General features: G+C 43.2%; 1 protein-coding gene across 6 annotated transcripts in view; it reads right to left on the bottom strand.

Moving 5' to 3' along the window:
• LOC107382372 (apoptosis-stimulating of p53 protein 2) overlaps positions 1–17372 on the bottom strand; it is a 46026-nt gene that overhangs the window by 4323 nt on the left and 24331 nt on the right. For 3 of the 6 annotated variants that reach the window (XM_054751861.2, XM_054751859.2, XM_054751860.2), the window contains exons 15-16: positions 13995–14128; positions 10258–10424 (exon numbers count right to left, since the gene is read on the bottom strand). In XM_054751861.2, the coding sequence (XP_054607836.2) occupies positions 10258–10424; positions 13995–14128 (301 nt within the window). Of the gene's footprint in view, positions 1–7882; positions 8259–9077; positions 9140–10257; positions 10425–13994; positions 14129–16026; positions 16134–17372 lie in introns of those variants that run through there. The other 3 variants (XM_070553618.1, XM_070553619.1, XM_070553620.1) reach the window with 3 other exon arrangements.

The raw sequence follows: 17372 nt of genomic DNA, 5'->3' as shown, positions 1-17372 counted from the left end.
ATAAATAAATAAATAAATAAAATGTTCTATAACAAAATTCAACAAAATATAAATTCTGGTCCTTTGGTCCACCTTTGTAAAATAATTCCTCCCTAATCAGTTAGCTTTTATTTATTTTTATTTATCTATTTTTTTTATTATTAAATGTTTGGTTAAGGGACGCATTGCTAATTCTATGGCGTTAGCTATAACGCCCCTGAGGACCTTGTACATCTAGGCCGTACCACCATTAACTGGCGGTTTGAGCCGTTAACTCCTGGGAATCCCATATGCCCTACCGCCGTTAACTGGCGGTTTGAGCCGTTAACTCCTATATGCCCTACCACCGTTAACTGGTAGTTTGAGATGTTAACTCCTGGGATCTAACGTCTAGCAGCCCACTGCTGTCACCTCGGTTGCTGTAATTAGCTTTTTGAATTTAATAATTTACTGAATTTAATCTCATTCACTCACCAACGCGCTCCAACGGTTCCCTCCTACAGAGGATTGGTTCACTCTGTCGTCTCCACACAAATCTATAAGAATGGAATTAATTTGATAAGCTATTTAAGTTTCCTTTTTTTTTTTAAGTTGCATCGTTAGCTTTTTCTCTTCTTTTTTCTTTACTCACCGCGTTGGTTCCAAGTTCCTAGCTCTTATTAGAAGGAGTCAAGTCCGCCTCTCCCTCTATCTATGCGGCACCCAAATCAGGGTTCTTCACGGCCTCGACCGTTGTTTTTTTTTCTCTCTCTCTCTCTCTCTAACCGCTCAGTCTTTGCTTTCTGTATCTGCGTGCTGCACAGCCGTTTGTCTCTCCTCTCGCTCAGCTGCGTCGCACGGTTTTATTTCGCGGAGGCGGGACTTATTTCTCTCAGCCAATGAAATTTCAGATTCCCACCTGGACCAATAGTATACAGCTTTCCTCTTCTGTTTCTGTTAGGGATGTTCAAGATTCTTGTTTTAACCGATGTTTAATATTAAACTCGTTATTTTAGTTATTCACCCTTCCAATAATTCATTATGAAATTATCTATTAGTTAATTAGATATCTATTAATTAGTATTGTTAATTTCCTTAATTTATATTTTATATTTTATCTAAATTGAGGATGGATCATATTAGTAAGCCAATTAGTTAATACCTCATTAAGGTTCTAGCTTCTGGGTTACATCCTCCCCCATTAAATATCATGCACGTCCCTGTGCATTGTTTCTACGGGGTACACAACTTCTTGAGTAAGAGAGTCAATAAAAGCTTTATTAAGTCCTTGGAAAAGGGACCTAACTACGGTCACTAGTGGATTGCCCAATTGAGAGTAAGTTAGTCTTTGAGTAGGCTGACTACTTCGTTCAGATCTCCTGACATACATCTCTGGTTGCACAGTATCATGCTCATCCGTTTCGGTTTGATTCTCAACTGAGACAGGACGAAGTGAGCTCTCTGTTTCCGACAGAGCTGATGAGCTATTCTCTAAGACTTTGGTCTTTTCAGATGTATGTGTCTGATCGTGTATGATGGGTTCAAAACTTACATCACGTTGCTGCGACTTTAGGACACCATCCAATTGAGGTAGGTTTGTGTTAGTTTCATCCCCCGTTTCTACGTCAGGTAAGTATACTTCGTTTTTTTTCGTTTTTTCAGGTAAGTATGTTGCTGCTTCTTTCACTCTTTCAGGTAAGAATGTCGCAGTTTCACTCATTCTGTCAGGTAAGAATGTTTCGGTGTTGATGCCTTTGTCAAGTAAGGACAATTCAGCATTTTCATTACCAGCTAAGGTTGGTTCCTTGCGATCCCCTGTGTGTAAGGATAGTGTGTTTTGTTGTTGAATATTATTTACCGGTCCTGAATCTGCTATGAGTACCCTATTTGGCAAGGTGACCGCTATTTGATAGGATGGTCGGTTTAGCACTTGTGGAAGATCAGAGTAATAAAACTCATCTACCTCTTCGTCAAGTGGCTCATCTGGGTCAGGTTCTAAGGCTGAACTCTGTCTTGTATGAGGTCTGCTAGGTTTCGTAACGCGTTCTGTTTCATTTTCTAATGAAGAGAGAAAACCACAAGGCAGTAAAAGATCTCTGTGGAGTGTTCTGTTGGGTCCTTCTCCGTTCTCTGGTTTTACAGTGTATACTGGCAAGTTTTCCATCTGTTTGAGAACTATATACACTGTTTGCTCCCATTTGTCTGCTAATTTATGCTTTTCTCTTAAGCGAAGATTTCGGACTAAAACACGATCTCCCACACCTAGTGTGGACTCACGAATGTTTCTGTCGAACCGTTCTTTGTTCTTCCTCGCTGTTTTTTGAGAGTTTTTTATGACAATGTCATAACTCTGTTCCAGATGACTCTTCAGTTCTTTAACATACTGAGAATGAGTTATAGAAGGCTTGTTCAAATGCGGTAACCCAAAGGCAATATCTATAGGCAACCAAGGCTGCCTACCGAACATTAGCTCGTAGGGAGAGTATCCCGTCACGTCATTTTTTGTACAATTGTACGAGTGAGTAAGTGGTTTTACAAAATCGCGCCAGTGATGTTTCTCAGTGGCTTGTAAAGTTCCCAACATGCTGAGTAATGTACGATTGTACCGTTCAACGGGGTTGCCACGAGGGTGATAAGGGCTCGTTCTGACTTTACGGATACCAAGTAAAGAACAAAGTTCCTTGATTGTACGTGATTCGAAATCCCGTCCCTGATCACTATGAAGACGCTCAGGAAACCCGTAGTGGACTAAAAAATGTTCCCACAGGTTCTTCGCGACGGTGGTGGCTTTCTGATCTTTGGTTGGGATGGACACTGCATACTTTGTAAAATGGTCTGTAATCACTAAGACATCTTTAGTGTTCTTACTGTCTGGTTCTATGGAGAGAAAATCCATGCAAACTAACTCCATAGGTCTGGTGGTGGTAATATTCACCATTGGAGCAGCTTTGTCAGGGAGGGCCTTCCGACGGATACATCTTTCGCAAGTTTTAACTTTGATTTCGATATCACTAGCCATTCTTGGCCAGTAAAAACGGGACCGAATGAGATCTGTCGTACGTTCAACCCCAAGATGCCCCATATCATCATGTAGGCTTTGCATGACTGTTGAACGTAATGAATCAGGCAAGACTAACTGCAATGATGTCTCTGGTCCTAATTGGCGTCTCCGGTACAGTAAATCATTTTGAAACTCAAACCGTTTCCACTCTCTCAAAAGGTTAAGAACCACCGGGGGTTCTGCAATAGTATCAGTTGGCGGTTTATTGTCAGTCATAAGCAGCTGAATGACTCGGCCAATGGTTGGATCTTTCCTCTGCAAGGAGACAAGGTCAGCATGGTTATACTTGGGCACAGCAAAGAAACTGTCACTATTGTCTTCCAACTGGAATAGGTCTGGAATGGCCGCTGCAGACATGGCAAGTGACTGAACTAAACCACAAGGAGAATCAGTCTCATCCAAGACCATGTGCTTTTGGCATGTTGCCTTCACTGCTTCGGCTTGAAGTTGAAGCTCGACTTCTTTGACAGAGGATAAAAGATGAGATCGGAACTCATCTAGTCGTTGGCATTCCTCAGTGAATTTTGAGTTGTCTTCAGGTTTATCATGCAGCCTCCTAGACAGGCCATCCGCGTCAACGTTCTGTGTACCTGCACGGTATCTGATGTCAAAATTATAGGTGGACAACGCAGCTAGCCAACGATAGCTCGTTGCATCGAGTTTTGCCGTTGTTAAGAGGTAAGTTAACGGATTATTATCAGTAATGACAGTGAATGTGTTCCCATACAAATAGTCATGAAACTTATCTGTTATGGCCCACTTTAAGGCTAGAAACTCCAACTTGTGCGCAGGGTACCTAGTTTCACTAGAGCTTAAACCGCGACTTGCATAAGCGATTACCTGTGTGACACCGTTTTGCACTTGGTATAGCGCTGCACCGAGTCCGGTCGTACTAGCATCTGTGTGTACTAGATATGGGAGTTTTGCGTCAGCGTAGCCAAGAACTGGCGAAGTGGTAAGTTTTTCAATAATAGTTTGAAAGGACTTCTCACAGTCTTGGCTCCAACGATTCCCAAAGGGTTCTTTGGGGTTCAAGTACTTTGATCTACATGGTGGTGTTTTAAAGTTTTTCCGTTTGGGTGGATAACCAGCCGTGAGAGATGTTAGTGGCTTGACAATATTTGAGTAATCTTTAACGAAGCGTCGGTAATAACCGGTAAATCCTAAGAAAGATTGGAGTTCCTTCAAAGTCTGAGGCTTCGGCCATGTTTTGAGTGCTTCCACCTTATCTGGATCGGTTTTTATGCCATCTCGAGATACTATATGTCCAAGATAACGCACAGATGTCTGGAAAAAACGACACTTATCTGGTGATAGCTTGAGTCCGTATTCTCTAAGCCGTTCAAGAACGTGAGAAAGTCTGGTTTCGTGTTCTTCCAAGGAGTTGGAAAAGACGATCAAGTCGTCTAGGAAAACTAACACTTCCTTCAGATTAATGTCCTTCATACACTTTTCCATAACCCGTTGGAAAGTGCTTGGAGCATTTGTTATTCCTTGTGGCATACGGTTAAATTCATAAAACCCAAACGGGCAAACAAAAGCAGTTTTAGGTTTATCCTTTTCACACATCTCTATTTGATAGTAACCTGACTTGAGGTCCATCACAGAAAACCACTGTGATCCAGCGAGAGCAGAAAAGGACTCCTCCAAGTTAGGCAGGGCATATGCGTCGCGAATGGTTTGCAGATTAAGCTTTCTATAGTCTATACATAGACGTACCTCACCATTCTTTTTCCGAACTACCACTATTGGTGAGGCAAATGGAGACTCCGACTCTCTTATTATACCGGTTTCCAAGAGGGCTTCCAAATGTTTTCTCACGGCTTCATAATCATGTGGATGGATCGGCCGAGATTTCTGTTTGAATGGGGTCTCGTCTTTTAAGTTGATGTGATGTCTTATCTGTTGTGTATGACCAAAATCAAGATCGTGGTGCGAAAACACATCGGAGTAAGTGTTAAGTTTGTTGGTGATCCTCCCTTTCCATTCTTCGGACAAGGGCGAAGTACCGAAGTCAAAACTGAGAGGAGGGTTTGAAGGTGAAGTCTGTTGCTGCGAACTACACGCCACAAGTACTTTCTGATCACTTTTGTCAGGTTCTGGATATGGCATAACACGATCGGCTTTAACTAACTCAGCGATCACACAGTTAGTGGGTAATGTGATGTCATGGTTAGTTTCGTTTCTTAGTACAACAGGTACTTTGTATGGACCATGTGAAGGTAAGGAAATGAGGCAACAGTCTACAATTATACCCCCTGGTAGAGAACCATTGGTGGGTTGTTCAATGAGTGCATAAGGCTCATGCTTGTTTTGGCTGGGTTGCATAAACCCTTCTAGTAACAGTTTTTTATTTGCAGGGAGAACTTCTTGGGTTCTCCCTCGAAGCTTCACCACACCAACTCGTCCATCTTTGCTTTGTTTTTTTCTGACTGCTAAGGCTTTTAGCACGTGTTGGTACCCATAAGAGAGTGCCTTGGAATCAGGTAAGTTATTGGCAGACAATTGCTCATACAAAGGATCGAGTGTGTTTGTGCCAATGAGTAGTGGTGTATCAGAGTTTGAGCTTATATCCGGAACCACTAACGCAAGGGTAGGTAACTCAAGTCCAGACTGATCGAGCTCTTTTGGAAATGTGACACTTATCTCTATGTATCCTAAATAAGGAACTGCTTGACCGTTTGCGCCCTCGACTTCTAACAGATTACTGATGGGTTTAATTGAGAGGTCAGGTAAGTGTTCTTGGTAAAAAGAATTGGCAATGGTGGTTACCTGGGACCCTGAATCCAGTAAACAATTACATTCAACACTGTTAACTGAGACTGTAGCTGTGCATCGCCCACCCACTAATCTTTTGGGAAGTTTTGGCACTGAATGAGCATGAACTGGCTTGCAAAAAAGTCTCTCTGTCCTTTCCTTAGAGGGACTTGGTTCTACTTTAGCACCTATCTGTCCCACGATAGGAGCTTCTACCGGTTTAAAGGAGGAGACTGAGCAATTGGCTTTGACATCTCCCACTCGCGCTGCTTCTGTCTAAGAGCAAGTCTTTTAGTTGCAACTAGTGCTGGATTTGGCTCGTTGCTACAGCTAGAAGCTATGTGCCCATCTTCTCCGCACTTAAAACAGTATCCAGGCTTTGGTCTGGGCACCACTGCTGTTATCTGCTGAATCTGTTTGGGCTCATCTGGAATTTTAGTCCCCACACGGGGTTTTGACTCTTTTTGAGTTTTCTTTGCCTTTTTATCTGTGTTGTTAACCTTAAGCTGTGCAATTTGGCTCCTGAGCTCAGCGATTTGTTTGCGTAAGTCATCACAGTTATCATCTATTTCCAGTTCACAAGTGTTTTTACTCTGAGAGCACGTTGTTTGCACATTTGAATACACTCTAGTTCGTTGTGCCCCTAAGTGTTGTTTCATGCGTGCTGCTTTAGTAGCCTGTTTGTCTTCTTCAGTGCGCAGTTTGAGGAGAAGTGCTGTAAAATGAGGCGGGTTGTCTTTCTTTTGTTCGAGTTGCAGGTTTGAAATCAGCGAGCTGTCCCAACAGCCTCTGCAAAACTGCTTGAGCAGCTGCTGGTCGGCGTCACTGGAGGAAATTCCATTCCTCTGAATAACTAGGTTTAACAAGGTGTATAACCTCTGAAAGTAATCGGAAGGTTTTTCACCACTGTCCTGGTTTGTGTTTAAGAAGCGAGCAAAGAGCTCGTCGCCGTCTTCGACAGCTGCGTAAGCTGAATCGAGATGTTCAAGGTACGTTTCCGGGTCGGATTTTGGACTAAGAGCTTTAACGATGCTCGCTGCTGGGGCTGACAGACTCTCCACGATTCTTCGTACAATTTGGGACTTGGTGAGTGAAGGATCATTTATGCATAACACTACACTACTACGCCAAGTATCATAGTCAGTTTCAAAAGAAGGGTGTGGAACTCGCCCTGAGAACGGTTTTAGTCTGTATTGTGAAGTAGGCGGAGGGATAACCTCACTGCTTTTAACAATGTGTTCCACAATAACTCGCTGAACCTCAGGTGTGTTTAAAAGATTTGGTGGAATGCAAGGGTTTTGTTTTCCAGTCTCTGTAGGTGGACAATTGTCCTTTGAGTTGTTCATATAGTTAACTTCTGGTGTTAAAGGCAGGGAATATGTAACTTGGTCACTATGGAGCATTGGCTCTGGTTCAGTGACTGGTTCAGATGCATGGGTATCCCTTCCTAAAGATTCCCCAATTTTTGCCAGTTCCTCCATTAGAAGGTCTTTAAATGATTGATTGCTACGCGCAGCTATGTCCCTGAGCTCTGACAGATAGGCATCAGTGGCAGATGTGCTAGTTTCTAGACTGTACGCGCTGGCTAGGTCTTGAATATGGAAGAAAACATCTGGGTTCCTAGTACAAGGTTTGTCATAGGGTAAACATTGTTTCTTTAATTCCTTAACAGTGGCTTCATGTTGAAACTCCACAATAATCTGATCACAGTTTGGTAACTTAATGCGCCTGTTAACTGGTCCGAATCCTTCCATAAACCCAAAGACTTCGTTATCAAGGTCTGTATCAGTTAACCCACTGATTAAAACAGCATTTGAAACTTTGACCTTTTCTGTTTTCACAACTTCCATTTTAAAACACTCAAAAGTACCAATAATGCCAAAATGGCAAACCACTGTGACCTCCAGGCACTCTTATGATGTCAGTCAATGGTTAGCTAAGGTAACAACTCTACAATTCTCCTGGCTGGCTCGCCAAGTTTTATGTAACCGGATTACAGGATACAATAAGATAATTAAAAGAAAAAATAAACAAATGGGCCAATAATTAGGTTCGGGGAGAATTGGAGGTTGTTTAAGAATGACTGGAGTCACGGGTATAGCATGAAACGGTTTATATACTAAATTTTAATAATAATGGGAAATATAACACATAAAGATAACACACAAAAACAGATGAAAACAATCGACAATAGTAAAATGGTCGGTATGAGATTTGATCATATGAGTCACAAGTCAGCCGGCGTCAAGTCAAATCCCCACGCTTGGGGTGAAAGTCAGAGTCCGGTGGTGCGATTTTTTCCTACCACACCGTTGAGATTGTTCACAGAAGAGAGCAGTCTGCTCTTCAGTTACTTGAGATGTCCTGGTTCGTTCAGTGGTTAAGGCTCGCCATCTCCCTCGTCAGGAAGAAATCCAGTTCTCGTTCCAAGTGAGTGATCATAGGAGTCGGGATCAAACCCAAGGGAAAAAAAAAACCCAGCCTGTAAACAACAGGACTGTTAGCGAGTTGGCATCGACCCTTCTCGTCACATCACAGCATAAAGTCTTACAGACTTAAACAAATGCTTCACTCTATTGGCATAGCCAATCATGTTTGGGTTCACAGTTCAACTAACATAACATCAATTTGATTGTCTATTAAAATAATTCTCAGTAGCTCTGGAAATATAATTACATATGACAACAATTGTTCAGCTCAATAGGCTCAGTTAGATTCTATTACTCTACACTATTCAACAAGAAATACATTCATGACAACAAGGATACATTTAGTTGTGTTTCTATACAGCATTGTGACACCTTGTATATCTGTAACACAATAAATAAATAAATAAATAAATAAATAAATAAATAAATAAATAAATAAAATGTTCTATAACAAAATTCAACAAAATATAAATTCTGGTCCTTTGGTCCACCTTTGTAAAATAATTCCTCCCTAATCAGTTAGCTTTTATTTATTTTTATTTATCTATTTTTTTTATTATTAAATGTTTGGTTAAGGGACGCATTGCTAATTCTATGGCGTTAGCTATAACGCCCCTGAGGACCTTGTACATCTAGGCCGTACCACCATTAACTGGCGGTTTGAGCCGTTAACTCCTGGGAATCCCATATGCCCTACCGCCGTTAACTGGCGGTTTGAGCCGTTAACTCCTATATGCCCTACCACCGTTAACTGGTAGTTTGAGATGTTAACTCCTGGGATCTAACGTCTAGCAGCCCACTGCTGTCACCTCGGTTGCTGTAATTAGCTTTTTGAATTTAATAATTTACTGAATTTAATCTCATTCACTCACCAACGCGCTCCAACGGTTCCCTCCTACAGAGGATTGGTTCACTCTGTCGTCTCCACACAAATCTATAAGAATGGAATTAATTTGATAAGCTATTTAAGTTTCCTTTTTTTTTTTAAGTTGCATCGTTAGCTTTTTCTCTTCTTTTTTCTTTACTCACCGCGTTGGTTCCAAGTTCCTAGCTCTTATTAGAAGGAGTCAAGTCCGCCTCTCCCTCTATCTATGCGGCACCCAAATCAGGGTTCTTCACGGCCTCGACCGTTGTTTTTTTTTCTCTCTCTCTCTCTCTCTAACCGCTCAGTCTTTGCTTTCTGTATCTGCGTGCTGCACAGCCGTTTGTCTCTCCTCTCGCTCAGCTGCGTCGCACGGTTTTATTTCGCGGAGGCGGGACTTATTTCTCTCAGCCAATGAAATTTCAGATTCCCACCTGGACCAATAGTATACAGCTTTCCTCTTCTGTTTCTGTTAGGGATGTTCAAGATTCTTGTTTTAACCGATGTTTAATATTAAACTCGTTATTTTAGTTATTCACCCTTCCAATAATTCATTATGAAATTATCTATTAGTTAATTAGATATCTATTAATTAGTATTGTTAATTTCCTTAATTTATATTTTATATTTTATCTAAATTGAGGATGGATCATATTAGTAAGCCAATTAGTTAATACCTCATTAAGGTTCTAGCTTCTGGGTTACATCTGGTTACCAGTAAACTACAGAATCCTTTTCAAAGTACTACTAGTTTATGAATCACTGACTGGCATGGGGCCAGAATACATGTCAAATCCCTTTCAGGTATACCTGCCCAGCAGGACTCTGAGATCCTTAGGAGGCAGTCAGCTGGTAGAACCGCAGTGTGAAGCTGCTTGTAGCTACTATGCCCCAACTCTAGTCACTTCTAAATCAAAATCAGCCTTTTAATGACCATTTATTGTGCTGCACTTACTGCACTGTAACTGTTCACCCTTTAACTTTGTATTTTCATGTTATTCTTACAACTAATTTAATTTGAGTGTTTGTATCTGCTGTTTTCTGTTGTCCAGTTGATTTTAATGTTTCATGTTCTTGCTGATCTTGCACTTGGAAAGCACATTGAATTGCCTTGTGTATAAAATGTGCCGCCTTGCCTTGCCATAAAATGTAATTTGCAACAGAATAGAGCTTGTTGGCCCACGTCTTACCATAAAGGAACTGAGCGCACTGAGCATAGCCGTCCTCCATCTCCTCACACTTGTCAGCAGCCGTTTGCATGTCGCTGTACGTAGAGGCAAAAACTGCTGCCCCAGATTCCACCAGGAACTTACAAAGCTGCACGTTGTTGCAGGAAGCAGCACAGTGCAAGGGCGTCCTGCAGACAGAAAGACGACGTTTGTCAAATTTGACACTAATGCGTTTCAGGAAAATCTGATGAAACACATGTCGAGGACCTCTCGATGCAGAGAGAGTTGCCAGGGCAGGAGATGTTTCAGAGGGAATGGCGGGGACGGGTTTGACTTTGTCAGACAACATCAGAGAACACGCTGATGTTGTCTGACAAACTAGTTTAATTTTTATTCTTTTGTCAAACTTGATGTGTCCCAAACAGAAGCATGCTTCTCCACACATCAAATGACCTGCTCAGTTTGGAGAGGTGTGCTATAAATGTTCTTGGCAGCTGGAGCTACTGTGGTGACGTAATTAGCTTAAAAATATATATTTATTCATTCAGTTCAGTTCTGTTGTCCCTCACCAGAAAATCTGAAGCACAAAAACAGTCAAGGATGAACACAAGCACAGTACACACATATCCACGTCATCATATCCTGGTGCAAGACAGTTATTAAAGAGCAAACTGCAGGTCAGACACTCCCAGGAACCGATTTTTGGAGAAACATAAAAAGGAGGGTGGGGGCGCAGCTTGTGAGTTAACCATGCTAGCTTAAACTTGTGTGCTAGCATCCCAATATAGTACAGATTACTATCATCCATCCATTGTCTTTACCCGCTTATTCTCGCAGGGTCTCGGGGGGCTGGTGCCTATCTCCAGCTGTCTCCGGGCAAGAGGGCGGGGGACACCCTGGACAGAGAGCCAGTCCAATGCAGGGCAACACAGAGACACACAGGACAAACCACCAAGCACACACACATTCACACCTAAGGACAATCTAGAGAGACCAATGAACCTAACAGTCTGTCGTGAGCCGGGGTGAGTACTCGCTCTCACAAACTATCTCCGAGTATGTTCACAGGAGAGGGAGCGGCAGCTGCATCGCATCATCTGATTCAGCGGATCTACTACTAAAGGAGGTGGTGAACACAGCTCGACGCCAGATGATTACTACGACTTGGTAGTACCCAGCCCTAGCTCTAGCGCTCTTGGTTTCTCATGAGTAGTCTCAGTGTATTTTTTGCACTTGTACGTTTTTGGACCTTGTGTATTCTTTGTATTTTTGGACTCACCCACTTCAGGCTCTTCGCTCATCTGGAATTACTCAAACTCCACAGGACTCCTGGACTCCGCATTCAGCCACGTTCATCATCCTCCTCCCAGACCATCCCGCTCTCACTCTCAAACCCTGCGCTCCCTCTCCAGCTCAGGAGATCTCCCTTCTGGATCATCCCCGGCTCTCTACCTCCCCTCGTTACCCAAACCAAACCATCTCCCGTAAGTCCCCTCTCAGTATTCCTGCCTAGACTGTTTATTCAGTTGAATTCAAGTTTATTTATATAGCGCCAAATCACGACAAGAGTCGTCTCAAGGCACTTCACATAATAAACATTCCAGTTCACAGTTCATTAAGCCAGTCAGAAATAATGTTTCCTATATAAGGAACCCAGCAAATTGCATCAAGTCACTGACTAGTGTCAGTGACTATACAGCAATCCTCATACTAAGCAAGCATGCAGCGACAGTGGAGAGGAAAACTCCCTTTTAACAGGAAGAAACCTCCAGAGAATCCTGGCTCAGTATAAGCAGCCATCCTCCACGACTCACTGGGGATCAATCTCCTGGACTCACCTCTGGTTCGCTCTCCCTCAGACCCTGGTTCCCGTTTTCTCCCCCGATCCGCTGGAATTCTCAGCGCGCCCTAAGTTCCCCTTAAATAATAAATTCTGTTTTACTTGCCTTCATTCTGTGTATGGAGTTCTGATTCTGCATATCTTGGGTTAGACTCATCCCCAAAACCATGACACAATTATGTTTTTGGACTGTGGGAGGAAGCTGGAGCACCTGGAGAGAACCCACGCATGCACAGGGAGAACATGCAAACTCCATGTAGAAAGACCCCAGGTCAGGATTTGAATCCAGGGCCTTCTTGTTGCAAGGCAACAGTGCTAACCACTCCCCAGATTACTATCATGTACCAGACAGTTAAAGTAGTATCGGTCAGTTAATATAATATTAATACTAATGAGTGTCTGTCAGCTGTCTCATACTCGTTAATATCCGTTCACCTAACATAGTTTAGCTTAGAAAGATGCCTGTCATCCAGTTCTGGAGCTCATGTGGGCTGGATCCGACCCAGACACCAGCGAGCCGGTCGAGTCGGTATTTTTAAAAGCCGCGCATCTTCTCCTGGTGGTCCAGGCGGCGGTTCTGATCCGGTACCTACCCGCAAACCAGCTGGCCCGCTGAGCCCCGCGTCTCTTCTGATGGTTGGATCTGATCTGGTTCTGACTGTGATCTGAGCTCCAGAAATCCACATTTCATTTTTTAAACCCACCACGGGTCTCTGGAGCCCAGCGTGGACCTCCCTGATCCAGTTCTGACCGATAATTGGTAAATGGCCTGTATTTGATATAACGCCTTCTAGAGTCCTGGAACCCCCCAAGGCGCTTTACAACACAATCAGTCATTCACCCATTCACCCACACATTCACACGCTGGTGGCCATGAGCTACAATGTAGCCACAGCTGGCCTGGGGCACAATGACAGAGGTGAGTCTGCCGTACACAGGCGCCACCGGTCCCTCCGAACACCACCTGCAGGCAAGGCGGTTTAAGTGTCTTGCCCAAGGACACAACGACAGCGAAGGACTGTGCAGGACTTGAATCTGCAACCTTTCCATTACTGGGCAAGCACTTAACTCCTGCGCCATCGTGGCTCCATAGATCGATGTGGACTACAGAAGTCCCATCCTTTCAGCTGCACACAACGCCCTCAGGCACGGAGATAGAGACGTTGTTTCTCTTATCTGGAACCCCGTGGACTCGATGTCGATGCTACGTAAGGATAAAGGAAGATCATTCCAAAGTCGGGGTGCAACAGTCTGGAAGGAGCGATCACCTCGACTTTTGTATCTGGTCTTTGGAACTTCTAGAAAGTTCTGGTGTGTGGACCTGAGGGCTCAGGTTGGATCATAAGGCTTTAACAGTTCAGTAAGTTGAACACAGAACTTGGAACTGCAAATCTTGCAGGAGTGGGCGGGTAAGAAAAAAAAACGCAAGTCCATAATCATTCTGCAAGGAGTTGGAGAGTGCTCCTGGGGTAAAAACAAACCTAATGCTGGAGAATGAAACTAAATAAAAGAAAAGATAATTAGACACATGGAACCAACAAACGTACGCTAGGGACAGTTAGACCGTCAGAAGGGCCGGGTTCGGGCTTCAAGTCCCTTTGGTCATTTCAAATGATTGGGCCTGTTGAGAACTAGTATAAACCTTGTTTTTGTTGGCCTATGTATGGAGAAGAGGGTGTGAGCAGGATTGGACACAGATAATAGTGGCAGTGAAAGAGATGGACAGCAGAAGAGGGCAGAAATTCAACAGGCTAGAAAGGGATTGAATAAATGGTCCCAGGCAGGGCTTTAGCGTATTTCTCAGTGGCATAGAGGACAGAGGTATGTTCCAATTCTCCTTAGAAATAATGTCAAATGAGAGTTGTTGATCTGTTGTACTTTCCACATGTCATACTGGAAACTTGAGCTACATACTCACCAGCCATCGCTGTCGGCAGCATTCACGTTGACACCAAACTGAACCAAAAACTTGACAATCTCTGTGTGTCCAGCGCAGACAGCATTGTGCAGTGCTGTGATTCCCTCATCGTTGGGCATGCTGGGATCTTCTACCTGCATGAGAAACATCTTCCATATTTAACAGAGTTTAGTTTAGTTTTTCAAACATTTTCAAACACGGCAATCATAAATAAACAGAAAACACAAAGAAAGAACGAGAAAGAGATCTTTTATATGGCGCCTCTCAAGACAAAAATCACAAGGTGCTTCACAAAAACAAAGAGTTTCATTGGAATGTATACTTTTCCACCATCTGACTACAGTTGTGTGAGTCTATTGTGCCCTGTGGGTGTGTCTCTAATGATGTCATGAGCGCCACCAGTTTTTCTTCTTCCTACCATGTCCTGTCCGGCTGTGAAGCAATCAGAATTGATGTCTGAATAGCGAAGACAAGCCTTGCAGTTTTGTTCTCACAGGTGGAGCGTTATAGGTTCTGCTATAATGCCACACCTGATACCAAAACGTTTTTAGAAATATTTTCAGTTGTTTAAAATACCAACAAACACAGACAGAAGTGTAAGAGAATGGGGAGAGAGAAGGAAGAGGTGGGGGAGGGGTTTACAAAAATCAGCAATAAATGGTGAACAAGAATCTGCTTCTAGACCTGCAGAAAGAGAGAGAAGGGGACACACAACAATACAAGACCAAAATATCGCTGCGCCAACAACTTAAGGGTATATAAAAGTAATTATTGTTTCTGAAAAACACACGGTAATAATTCATAGTGCATTTAGTGTGAACCACAGCCACCACACAGACGATGTGTTGAAAATGCCCAAGTCCATCCTTGTGAGAGCACCACAAGTTGACCTCACTGCCATCTGCGACCATCTCCTGTCACTTACTTCTCTCCTGTTCTGGATTTTTCTCCGGGGTTCCAGTGTTTCTGTCTTCCTGGTCTTCGATATGGCATTGGTTCTTGCCTGGACGTTGCTTTGTTTGTATAACACTTTTGCTGATTGGATGTATGCTGATGTCTCCACTGTGTGGGATGTTTGGATAACCTCACTCTTCCATCTGCAGCTGTTGCTTACCTTGGATATAACACCATCTTCTACGTCCAAGGGACCTTTCTACTCTCTACTATGGGAAGGGGGGGAGGGGGTTACTTGAGAGCCTCTATTTCATCTGCAGCCGGTGTGTTACAAGATCTAACACAATCTGTGGCCGGTAACCAATGTGGAATTTGGCCTTCACCCATAACATCTGCCAAAGGTGTTCCATCACCTCAGAAGTGAAGTGAGTCCCTCTGTCCAAGTTAACACGTGTGGGGAGACCTGACCTGGAGAAGATGTGGTTCATCAAAAGAGCGGTGGTGGTTTGTGCCATTTCTTTAGCTGCTGGTGAAGATTCAACCCACTTAGTGAAAAAAACAGATCACAGTCAAAAAGTATTGGTTACCCCTGGTGGACCTGGTCAGGTCTGTGGTCCCACAGGGAGGCCAACAAACTGTACTTTCGACCTTCACCCCTGACTTTTGGTGAGGGAGATTTTCACGCCAGCAGCTGTGAGCTGACCCATGACATGGTCCAGCTCGAATAGGTAGTCTTCCAAAGTCTGTTTACGAATCAGAATATCATCGACGCAGATGATGGTCCAAGAAGGTGTTAAACTCAGAGGGTGAGTTAGAGGACACCATGTGAAGATGTAATGGCAGTTGGCGAAGGGGAAAGCTAGTTTATATTGGTCAGAAGCATTGGTCAGGGACTGTCCAGAATCCAGAAGCAATGTCAAGTGTGGAAAGGTATTTAGCATCTCTCACCTTCGGAAGTTCTTGTTCCAGGTGGGTCATCGACCACTGGGGCAATGGAACCTGTTGGTTTAGTTTTCTTAAGTCAATGGTTAGCCACCACTTACCATTAGGTTTCCTCACTGGCCACAACGGAGCTGAGAAGGTGCTGTTACAGGGTCAAATGATACCCTTTTCTAAGAGGCTGTCAATGATTTCCTGGACAGGTTCATGGGACGCCAAAGGAATCTTGTATTGTTGCACGAAGGTTCTGCGGTGCATGTTGTGGTGTAGGAATCCTCACCTCATGGATTGTAGTCAACCCTCAATCTAGACCAGGAGTGGGCAATTAATTTTTACAAGGGGCCACATGACAAATCCTGACTTGCATCAGAGGGCCACATTAACGACATCTTGAACCCAAGTCTGCTTAACTTTCTTAAATTGTAAAATTCACTAAATTATAATCACAAATAGCTGGTACTGGTAATCAGAATAAAACTAAAATAAAATAATGTAAATATTGGTATTAGGCTATGCTATGTGAAACTGTGGCGCATATTCCAAATAAAACAAAAACAACCACCGAATCAATCATTTTCTTTTAGCATGTTTAACTCAACAAACAAGAAGTTTATAGAAATGCAACAATACAATGACTTGTGTCATGTTTTCTTCAGTGAGAATAATCCAGCCTGTTTTGGTTTTGAACAAGGGCATTGAAATCTGGCTGAATGGCTGAGGTGGCTATGCGAAGAACCGCTGAGAGGTGGTCATCAGTGACAGAGGACCTGTGTTTGGATTTGTTGAACTTCATCACCGAGAATGTCTGTTCACACACATAGGCAGATCCGAAGAGGACTAGCATCCTCTGAGCATGATTCCTCAGGTGTGGAAAGTTCTCTTCTTTGAGGGAGGAATAAAAGTCCAGCAGAGACTAGCCTGAAGTGCTCTGCCAGAAGCGTGTCAGACTGCAGGTCAATGAGTTCCATCTGAACATCACTTGAAGCATTATCCACACTGCAGGTGAAGGGAGAAGAAACCATGTGCATTTCATTTTCAAGAGCTTTGAAATCTTGAAATCGCCTTGAAAACTCTGCATGCAGTACTTTTAACATGGCTGAGTACTTGTGGAGGCGATTGACTCCTTTAGTGTTGGCAAGTGGGTCAGAAAGTTGTCCTTCATTTGGCTTGAGATAAGCTGCAACTTCCTCATGAAAGCCTTTACTGCACCGTACCTCTCATGCACAAAACGTCCCCTGCACCGCAGTTTGACATTTAGTTGGTTCACTAGTGCAGTCACTTCCACAGCAAATCCGAGGTCTGCCACCCAATCTTCATCTGAAAGCTCTGGGACGGCATGTCCTTTCTTCACACAAAAATCCTGAATCTGTTCTCTCCGATCCATTTCCAAAATAAAGGCCTTTTTAAATTGCCCATATACGACATTTGAAATCGTTAAAGGTAGGTCAATTGTGGACCATTTAAAAAGGCCTTTATTTTGGAAAGCACCGTCAGAATGACTTGATATTGATAAGGTATCACTGTGGGGTTGTATACTGTTGATCT

The sequence above is a fragment of the Nothobranchius furzeri genome, chromosome 7 (assembly GCF_043380555.1).
Source record: "Nothobranchius furzeri strain GRZ-AD chromosome 7, NfurGRZ-RIMD1, whole genome shotgun sequence".
In the NCBI taxonomy this organism is placed as follows: domain Eukaryota; kingdom Metazoa; phylum Chordata; class Actinopteri; order Cyprinodontiformes; family Nothobranchiidae; genus Nothobranchius; species Nothobranchius furzeri.
The sequence above is the reverse complement of the archived record's forward strand: the minus strand, read 5'-3'. Positions and strand labels throughout refer to the sequence as shown.